General features: G+C 53.3%; 2 protein-coding genes across 2 annotated transcripts in view; one reads left to right on the top strand and one right to left on the bottom strand.

Annotated features, from left to right (window-relative positions):
* Positions 1–5,642, top strand: part of EAH_00025710 (hypothetical protein, conserved) — a gene marked incomplete at both ends in the record, with an annotated part of 7,848 nt that extends 2,206 nt beyond the window's left edge. Inside the window, 9 exons of the mRNA XM_013396606.1 lie at positions 1–214; positions 1,198–1,276; positions 1,393–1,506; positions 1,745–1,847; positions 2,518–2,702; positions 3,166–3,244; positions 3,806–3,914; positions 4,312–4,400; positions 4,534–5,642. The exon at positions 1–214 is cut by the window's left edge and continues 1,040 nt beyond it. Coding sequence (XP_013252060.1) covers positions 1–214; positions 1,198–1,276; positions 1,393–1,506; positions 1,745–1,847; positions 2,518–2,702; positions 3,166–3,244; positions 3,806–3,914; positions 4,312–4,400; positions 4,534–5,642 — 2,081 coding nt within the window. The remainder of the gene's footprint in view (positions 215–1,197; positions 1,277–1,392; positions 1,507–1,744; positions 1,848–2,517; positions 2,703–3,165; positions 3,245–3,805; positions 3,915–4,311; positions 4,401–4,533) is intronic.
* Positions 5,643–8,713: 3,071 nt separating this feature from the next.
* On the bottom strand, positions 8,714–9,727 carry EAH_00025700 (hypothetical protein, conserved; the record flags this gene model as incomplete). The annotated part of the gene is made up of 2 exons (XM_013396605.1): positions 8,714–8,961; positions 9,286–9,727. The coding sequence occupies 2 exons, from the start codon at positions 9,725–9,727 to the stop codon at positions 8,714–8,716; spliced, it is 690 nt and encodes a 229-aa protein (XP_013252059.1).
* Between the last annotated feature and the right edge of the window lie 273 nt (positions 9,728–10,000).

The raw sequence follows: 10,000 nt of genomic DNA, 5'->3' as shown, positions 1-10,000 counted from the left end.
CACAAGCGTTGCCTTGCTCTTCTGCTGCAGCAGCACAGGGCCCTGATTTGCTGCAGGTAGCAGCAGCACCGCTGCAGCACCCTCTGCCTCTTCGGGCTCATTGGCCTCAACTGCCGCAACAGCAGCAGCAGCAGCAACAGCAACAGCAACAGCAGCAGCAGCAGCAACCGTGGCGGACGTTTCCTGCCTTTGCTCAACAGCAGACTTTGTTTGGGTTTGTTCATTTTGCTGCTGCTGCTGCTGCTGCTCCCTCACTGTCTCCTTTTTACCTTATTAAGGATGTAAGAACCATAGCAGCGACTGCAGCAAATGCTGCAATACAAGCTCCCAGCAGCAGCAGCAGCAGCAGCAGCAGCAGCAGGTACCTGACGCCTGCACAGCGTGCAGCGCCAAGGGGGCCTCGAAGGAAGGCCTTGTGTGTGGGGTGTTTGTACAAAGGGAGCTTCTGTGAGCTAAGTAAGAATCTGCTGCTGCTGCTGCTGCTGCTGCTGCTGATTCTGCTGCTGCTGCTGCTTCTGTTGCTGCTGCTGCTGCTGCTGCTGGTGCTTCTGCTGGTGCTTCTGCTGCTGCTCTAACTCCCGCTGCTTTTATAGCAACTGCTGTTGCTGCTACTGTTTTTGCTGCTGCTGCTTCATCTGCTGCTCCTGTTGCTGCTGCTAAAGCTACAAATGCTGCTGCTGACTTTGTGCTGCGGCTGCGGGTGCTGCTGCTTCGTTTACTTACGAGCTTGGTGATGCTGCTGCTCTTGTTGCGACTGCTGCACAATTCACCTCGGTTTCTGCTGCTGCTGTTGGCTTTGCTGCTGCTGTGGCTGCTGCTGTTGCTGCTGCCGTTGCTGCTGCTGTTGCTGCTGCTGCTGCTGCATGCATCACCCTTCAGAAGGAGCAGCAGCAGATGCCAGGCGATGGGCGACGATCGCCTCTGAGTCGTTGGGATTCACAGAAGTCCGGTGAGCAGCCGCAGCAGCAGAAGCAGCAGCAGCAGATGCAGCAGCAGATGCAGCAGCAGCCGCAGCAGAGACAGCAGCAGCAGCAACGGCTGCAGCTGAGAATAAAGGGAAGTCAGCTGCTACTGCAGCAGAAACAGGATCGTGAGAGTGTATGGACGTCTGCTTTTCGCGCTGCTTCCGTCGCTGCTGCTGTTGCTGCTGCTGCTGTTGCTGCTGCTGCTGCTGCTGCTGCTGGTCTGTGGATGCAGGACCTTGAGCGAGGTTGGGGACAGCACTCCTCTCGACTCTGCTGTCTCCTTTCAGCATCCCAGCCAGGAGAACATACTGGTGAACTTGTGCTGCTGCTGCTGCTGCTGCTGCTGTTGCTGCTGCTGCAGCGGGTGACGCTTTGGTGCTGCTTGAAGGGCATGAGGGAAACATGTTTGCTGCTGCTGTGTGTGCAGCAAGGTCTGGAGTGGTTAGCAGAGGATGCAGCAGCAGGAGATGTGCTGCTGTTTGTATTTTCTGGCTGCAGCTGCGCCTTGCTTGCTGCTGATCAGCCTGAGGGGCCCTCAGCTGTACGTACACCTCACAACTGTCTCTTCGTTGCTTCACCTGTCTCCTTTCTCCTTTTTGCTGCTGCTGCGCTGCTGTCATGCTGCCCTGCTGCTGCGCTGCTGCTGCAGCCGAACTGCAAAGGAGACTGCTGCCCCCCCTCGCAGATCTGCTGCTGAGGGCCTGTTCCTGCTGCTCCCCTTGCTGTATTGCTGCTGCTGCTGCTGTTGCTGCTGCTGCGTTTGTTTGCTGCTGCTGCAGCCGCACACCATGGCGCTGCTGCCCTCAGACTTTGACTGCTGGCAGGGCAAGCAATTTGTTTCTTCTGCTGCACTGCTCGCACTCGTAAATAAACTACCTGACGGTCCGCTCCTGCAGCAGCAGCAGCAGCAGCAGCAGTAGCAGCAGCAGTAGCAGCAACAGAAGCAGTAGCGGTAGCAGCAGCAGCAAATGGTGTTGCTGCTTGTGAGGAGGGCCGCTCAGATTCCTCCTAAGCCTCTGTAGACTTTCCACAGACAGCAGCAGCAGCAGCAGCTGCTGCTGCTGCTGCTGCTGCTGCTGTCGCTGTTGCTGCGCCTGCTGCTGCTCATTTGCTGCTGCTCATTTGCTGCTGCTGCTGCTGCTGTTTAGGCGTTCAGTTTTGCGCGGTGTTGGATTGCGGCTTTGGCTGTCGTTTGCTGCCCCTTAGAAATTTCTTCGGGGTAGCCGACAAAGGAGAGATCTGTCTGTCTCTTTTGCTGCTGCTGCTGCTGCTGTTGCTGCTGCTGCTGTTGCTGCTGCTGCTCCTGCTGCTGCTCCGCTCTCTCGCATGTTGCTGGTTGCGTTGCTGCTGCTGCGTTGCTGCGAAAAACATTCGTAATGCAGTTCTTGATACTGCTGCTGCTGTTACTGCTGCTGCTGTTGCTGTTGCTGCTGTTGTTGCTGTTGCTGTTGTTCCTTCTGCTGCTTCTGCTGCTGCTGCTTCTGATGCTGCTGCTCCTGCTGCTGCTGCTGCCGGGTTATGGGGTAGTGTCATCCCTTGTGTTGCTTCGCAGCTTTCACCCTTAGCCCTCCGACTGCAGCATTACCCCCTTGGATGGACGAACAGCAGCAGCAGCAGCAGCAGCAGCAGCAGCCTGGCGCCTCAGGCTCTAAGTTTGCTGGTATTATAAGGATTCCTACTCTCCAGCAGCAGCAGCAGCAGCAGCAAGAGCAGCAGCAAAGGCTTGCGCTCTCCGGAGTATGAACACCCCTGCACAAAATGCACACCCAGCATCAGCAACAGCAGCAACAGCAGCAGCAGCAGCAGCAGCAGCAGCAGCAGACTTGGCGTTTGTTAAGAGTGGTTTGGTTTGCTGCGTGTCTCTGCATGCCCCTTTGCTTTTTAACTTTTTTTATTTGTTGTTCCTCCTTTTGTTTTTATTATTTTATTATTTTGTTATTATTATTTTATTATTTTGTTATTATTATTTTATTATTTTGTTTTTATTATTTTATTATTTTGTTTATCTTGCCTTTCTGTTTGTCTCTGTCTTCGTTTACTTTGTCTCCATCTCTGTCTCTTTCGATCGCTGCTATTGTTGCTGCTATTGCTGCTGTTGCTGCTGCTTCTGCTGCTGCTTCTGCTGCCGCTGCCACTGCTTGTGCTGCATCTGCTGCTGCTGCTGCTGCTGTTGCTGCTGCTGCTGCTGCTGCTGCTGCAGGTGCGGGGTTCGGGTGTATTTATGCTGAGTTTGTTTGATGGAGATGCCGAAGAAGTTTGCGTCAAGGGAAGAGAAGAAGGTGAAGTGCTGCTTGTTGTCTGTCTCCTTTTCTTTTTTGCTGCTGTTTGTCTCTTTTCTGTTTTGCTGCTGTTTGTCTCTTACTTGTCTTGCTGCTGTTTGTCTCTTATTTGTTTTGCTGTCTGTCTCCTCCTCTTTTTTTGCTGCTGTTTGTCTCTTATCTGTTTTGCTGTTGTCTGTCTCCTTCTCTTTTTTTGCTGCTGTTTGTCTCCTGTTTGGTTTGCTGCTGACTGTCTCCTCTGCGTTTTGCTGCTGTTGTCTGTCTCCTTCTCTTCCTTTTGCTGCTGCTTGTTTGTGTGCTGCTGCTGCTGTCTGTCTCCATTCGTTTGTCTTTATAATTTTTTGTTTTTTTGTGTTTTTCTGCCTCACCTCGGAGCCCCTTTTGCTGCTGCTGCTGCTGCTGCTGCTGCTTCGTTGCTGTTGTTGCTGCTGCTACTGCTGTTACTGCTACCTTGTTGCTGCTGCTGCTGTTGCTTTTGCTGCTTCTGCTACTGGTGTTGCTGCTGCTTATGCTGTGGGTGCTACTGCTACTGCTGCTGCTGCTGTTGCTGTTGCGATTCAGGTGTCTTGACAGCTTTGCTGCTGGGAGCGTTGAGAGGGGAGGTAGGAAAGAAGTCTTCATACATTCGTTTGCTGCTTGCTGCTCTCTCACTGCAGCAGAAGGTGCTCAAGTGAGTGGCGTTTTGCTTCTCCTGCTGCTGCTGTTGCTGTTGCTGCTGTTGCTGCTGTTGCTGCTGCTGCTGGTGCTGCTGCTACTGCTGTTCCTGCTGGTGCTGTTGCTGTTGCTGCTGCTGTTCCTGTTGGTGCTGCAGCTGCTACTGGTGCTGCTGATATTGATGCTGCTTCTGCTGCTGCTGCTTCTGCTGCTGTTGCTTCTGCTGCTGTTGCTGTTGCTGCTGTTGCTGCCCCGCTGCTGCATGCACCTAGCCCTTTTGCATGTATATTTTGCTGCTACTTTTTTTATTGTTTGTTGCTCTGTCTCCTTATGTCTGTTTCTGCTGTCTCCTCTCTTAAATTTTTTCTCTTTTTGCGTGTCTTTGCTGCTGCTGCTGCTGCTGCTGTCCTCAGCCCGCTGCAGCAGCAGCCTTCTTCTTCTCCGCGTCTCTGTTTGCTTTTTCTGTCTCCTGCGTCTCCTGCTCAGGTCTCCTTCCTCTCGCGTAAGTGCTGGTTGCTGCTGCTTCTGCTGCTGTTGCTGCTGCTTCTGCTGCTGCTGCTGTGGCTGCTGCTGCTGCTGCTGCTGCAGCTATAGTGCTGGGGTTTTATTTTTTTTTGTTTTGTTTGGACGCTTAGACTGGAGAGCAGCAGATCCTTCAACAGAAGCAGAAGCCTTTGCTGCGCGTTTGCTGCTGTCTCACCATAAACGTTTAGCAGAAGCAGCAGCAACAGCAGCAGCAAAAGCAAGAGCAGCAGCAGCAGCACAACAACAAGGACAAGACAGACAAACAGCAGCAGCAGCAGCAGCAGCAAATAGAGGCGCGCCGGCTCAGGCGATGCTGCTCTGGGAAGCACAAGATCCTCTACTTATACAGCGCTGCTGCACCCCGACAGCAGCAGCAGCAGGAACAGCAGCAGCAGCAGCAGCAGCAGCACAAGCAGCAGGAGGAGCAGCAGCAAGAGCAGCCTTCCGTAATATTCAGGGTGCATGCGAATTGGTGCAGCAAGAACTCGCAGCAAGCGGCAGCAGCAGCAGCAGCGGCGGTTATTCTGGTTTAGAGCCTAAAGAAAACAGCAGCAGCAGCACGTTGCTGCCTCCGGAGACAGCTGCTTCTGCTGCTGCTGCTGCTGCTGGTGCACTTGGGGTGTCTAGGCAGGTGTCTCCTGAGGTGAAGGAGACAGCAGAAGGGGCAGCAGCAGACCCTTATCTTGCTGTGTCTCCTTGGCGTCGAAGCAGTTTCTCCTCTCTCTCATCTCTACACACGCAGTCAACAGCAGCAGCAGCAGCAGCAACAGCAGCAGCAGCAGCAGCAGCAGCAGCAGCAGCACGGGGGCCTTCAAAAGAACCTCAATGGGAAGCAAAGAGACTCTTTCGGGTGTATGTACACTCGGTTAGGGATCTCAACAAACGCCGCATACAAAATAAACTCCTCCAGATACGTCTTGCTGCAGTGCAGCAGCAGCAGCAACAGCAGCCGCAGCAGCAGCAGCTGCCGCTGCTGCAGCACCAGGGAGAAGAGGAGGAAATGCGAGCTGCTGCTGCCGCACTGCTCTCTAATGAGCAGTGCAACAACAACAACAGCAGCAGCAGCAGCAGCAGCAGCAGCACGAGAGCAGTGGCTGCGAGCATTGTGGGCGGCGTTTGCTTTTCCTGCTTTCAGCAGCTTCTTACCTGTCCCCTGCCTGCTGCTGCTGCTGCTGATGGAGCAGCAGTAGGTGTATGTACACTCAGAGCTGTCTCCTGAATGCAGTCATGTCTCTTGCCCAGACACTTCCTTTAGAAGAGCTGCTGCTGCTGTTGCTGCTGCTGCTGCTGCTGCTGCTGCTGCTGTTGCTGTTGCTGCTGCTGCTGCTGCTGCTGCTGCTGTTTCTTCTCCCGTTGCTGCTGAGTACTCCGTTGTGGTTGCTGCTGAGGCTGCCGCTGCTGCTGCTGCTGCTGCTGCTTCTGGTGTATCTGTTGCGTGTGCATGCGCTTCTGTCTCCTGTCTCCTACGCTTCCTTTGTCTGTCTCCATGTCTAAATATTTATTTTGCTGTCCTGTCTCTCTCCTTGTTTTTATTTATCTCTTTTTATATTTATTATTTATTTATTTATTTATGTTTGTCTCTGTTTACTTGTTTTAATCTCTGTCTGTCTCTATTTATTTGTTTTATTATCTATTTACTTCTGTTTATTATTTATTTACTTGTTTTATTATCTATTTATTTGTTTTATTATCTATTTATTTGTTTTATTATCTATTTACTTCTGTTTATTATTTATTTCTGTCTCCTCAGGGGTGTAGAGTGTATGCGGGTTTAGTTGGAAGTGACACCGCAGCCTCCCCCTCTAATGAAGAGCTGCTCGGATATACAATTATACACACAAGGTATCTGCCTGCTGCTGCTGTTGCTGTTGCTGCTGCTGCAGTTGCTGCTGCTGTTGCTGCTGCTGTTTCTGCTGCTGTTGCTGCTGCTGCTGTTGCTGCTGCTGCTGCTGTTGCTGCTTTAGTTGCTGCTTTAGTTGCTGCTTTAGCTGTTGCTGCAGCAGCTGCAGCTGTTATTCGTGCTGCTTCTGCTGCTGCTTCTTCTGCTGCTGCTGTTGCTGCGTCTGCTGCTGTTGTTGCTGTGGCGGGTGCTGGATTAAAAGCGGCGTAGACACCCAAGCCCCACACTGACTGCATGCATTTGCTGAATTTGCTGCATGCATGCAGTTGTGATGTCTCTTGATATCTATTTGCTGCTTTTCAGAGACACCCGTCTCCTCGAGCTGCAGCAGTGGGCATTGGGGGCCCCCAATGATGCAGCAGTTGGTCTCGTCATCCTAAAGAGAGCCTCAAACTAACTAATCTAAATCAACCCTCAACCCTCAACCCCAGGGGGCCCCTCTTGGGGGCCCCTCTTGGGGGCCCCTCTTGGGGGCTTCCCCTGGAGGCGCCTCTAGGGGCCCCCCTTGGGGGCCCCCCGGGCTCCTCTCCTGGAGCTTCCCCCTTGGGGGGCCCCTTTGGAGGCCCCCTTGGGGGTCCCCTTTGGAGGCCCCCTTGGGGGGCCCCCCTGGGGGCCCCTCCGGGGGGGCCCCCTGGGGGCCCCCCTCTGAGTTCAATGGTGCCTTTGGGGGCCCTACTAGACCTTCTATAGCTGTTAGTTAATCACTTTGCTTATGAGGGAATCTAAGGGGGCCCCCCTGTACCTTTCTTCCGTCATGGGGCCCCCAAGGAAGCTCCAGGAAGCTCCAGGGGGGCCCCCTTTATTTACCCTAGGGGGCCCCTGTACCCTAGGGGGACCCCTTGTCCAGGGGGCCCCCTACTTAGGGGGCACCCCTTCAATTAAGGGGGCCCCAAAGACATGGGGCCCCTTCCCTACTGGGGGCCCCCCTTCCCCAAGGGGGCCCCCTCCTCAGGGGGCCCCCTTCCAACTGGGGGCCCCTCTAAAGACAGGGGGCCCCTGCCTCACGTGAGACACTTTTTTGTATACAGGGCCTCACGTCTCGCATTCAGAAGGCGGCAGTTGATGAGCCGTCTAAAGCAGACAGCTAACTGAATTAGTAGGGGCCCCCTAGAGGGGGCCCCCTCCACTGGGGGCCCCAAGGTAAGGGCCCCCCCTCCCCAGGGGAACCCGTGGAGAGGGGGCCCCCCCCGAATGGGCCCCTATAGAGGGGGGGGCCCCTCTAAGGAGCCCCTATAGAGGGGGGCCCCCCCGAAGGGTCCCCTATAGAGGGGGCCCCCCCCCCGAAGGGGCCCCTATAGAGGGGGCCCCTAGAGGCTAAAGAGGGATATGTAGGGGCCCCCCTTGGGGGGCCCCCCACATATCCTCTTTGCTGTTTGTTTGCTGCTGTCGCTGTGGCTACGAAAGAAAGCTGCTATTGAGAGGGGCCCCCTAGGGGCCCCCTACTTTGAATCAAGAAGAGGTTTTCCGCTATACTGAAATAAACCCTAAACCCTAAACCCTTGCAATGTAGTAAACCCTAAACGCTAAACCCTAAACCCTTGCAATATAGTAAAATCTAAACCCTAAACCCTAAACCCTCGTCTAGTGTTACAAACCCTAAACCCTGGAGAAAGGCAAAGAGGGGGTTTGTATCTGCCTGCGTGAGCAGCCAACAGCAGCCTCGCATTCTCCTTAGCTGCTGGTGCAGCAGCAGCAGCAGCAGCAGCAGCAGCAGCAGCTGGTGCTGCAGGAGAGGCTGCTGCAGGAGCAGCCGCTGCAGTAGCAGCAGGTTCAGCAGCTGCAGGATCAGCAGCTGCTGCACCTGCAGCAGCAGCTGCAGCACTTGCTGCAGCAGCAGCAGCTGCAGCACCTGAGCAGAAGAAGGGGGGGTTTGATAGAAGGCTACACCCCCTGAGGTGTAACTGCATAAACAGAGTCTGCTGTCGCTGCTGCATGCAGAAAAAAGCCCCAAAGCTCGATGCTGCTGCTGCTGGGGATATTATATCACTGAATTCCTCACCAATACACTGTACATACACCGCATGCATGCATGCATGCATGCATGTAGTTAATACTGCATCGAACTGAGGTAAAAAGATTTAAAGTGAAGACTAAAGAAAAAGAAAGCCTTTAAATGAGAAGACAGGGCGGGAGAGGAGACAGGCAAATGCTGAGAATACTGTGTAGCAGCAGCAGCAGCAGCAGCAGCAAAAGGAGAATAAAAGAATATACATAAGCAATCATCAATGTGTCTGTACACCGTAAACAAAACATATTAAAAGAAAAAAGGCTCCAACTTTCTTTGATGTTGGGCTCCAAACGCTGCCGCTGCTGCTGTTGCTGCTGCTGCTGCGGTTGCTGCTGCTGCTGCTGTTGCTGCTGCTGCTGTTGCTGCTGCTGTTGCTGCATTATTAAATTCCTTTCCATAAGTCTTTGACTTCAACCATCTCTCCTGAGACAGCAGCTAAAATCCAGAGGTCATCTGGGCGGGGAGGAAGTATCTCTAGCTTCTGCAGCAGCAGCTGCTGCTGCTGCTGCTGCTGCTGCTGCTGTTGCTGCTGCTGCTGCTGCTGTTGCCGCTGCTGCTGCTGCTGTTGCTGCTGTCTCTGTGGGGGGAAGCAGCCCTTAAGTTGTTGAGGTGCTGGCCCCAATAGAATGCCTGTAATACTGCATGCATTAGGAGTAAGAGAAGTGAAGTATATATCAATAAGAACGGGGCTGCATGCAAAGAAGGGTCTTAGATATTTAAGACTGAGGTTTTTTGTTGCTGCTCTTTCGTAGTGCTGCTGCGCAAGGGCCCCTAAACTATTATCTACAATTGCTGCAGTTAAACCCCCATGTACTACACCTCTATGTCCGCACATTAGCCGCCCGACATTACAGAGACCGATCAAGTGACACTTGCATGCAGAAATAAAATATAATAACTCCTCGACACCTCCAGGAATGCACAAACAATCTCTAAAAAAATAACCATACGTACAGCTTTCACTCGATGCAGTGCTAGCTGGGCTCACGCTGCTGCTGCTGCTGCTGCTGCTGTTGTTGCTGCTGCTGTTGTTGTTGTTGCTGCTGTTGTTGTTGGTGGTGGTGGTGGTTGTTGTGGGGTTGTTGCTGCTGCTCTGCAGCTCATCTGTCATTGTCTTGCCTTCTGCTGCTGCTGCTGCTGCTGCTGCTGCTGTCTCTGGCGCCTTTGCTGCTGCTGCTGCTGCTGCTGTTGTAGCAGCAGCAGCAGGGGGCTCACGAGGAGGAAGCAAAGTGTAGGGGCCCTCAGCTCTGAAGTAAGGCCAGCACCACTCAGGCAGCGGCAGATTCAATTTGCTGCCATCAACTGCGCGTATATCTGGCGGAGTTGCTGCTGCTGCTGCTGCTCCTGATGCTGCTGCTGTTGCAGCTGCTGCTGCTGCTGCTGCTGCTCCTGCCATTGTGTATCACCTGAGAGTTTTATAAAACAAAAATATATTAAAAATAATTCAAAATGTAAAACAAAGACGAAGATAGAAAGGCAGACCGTCTCGAATAGCTTCCCAGACACGAGCAGCACAAGCAGTAGCAGCTGCTGCTGCTGCTGCTGTTGCTGCTGCTGCTGTTGCTGGTGCTGCATGCGCCTGCTGCGGCTGCTCTTACTGCTGTTGGCTTCCTCATCCCTCTTCTTTGAATTTGGAGACTGCGAATTAAATTTTGTTTTTTCTTCTTTC

The sequence above is a fragment of the Eimeria acervulina genome, genomic scaffold (assembly GCF_000499425.1).
Source record: "Eimeria acervulina Houghton genomic scaffold, Eah_scaff210, whole genome shotgun sequence".
Taxonomy (NCBI): domain Eukaryota; phylum Apicomplexa; class Conoidasida; order Eucoccidiorida; family Eimeriidae; genus Eimeria; species Eimeria acervulina.
Note: the sequence above shows the minus strand (reverse complement) of the source record. Positions and strands in the feature narration are given on the sequence as shown.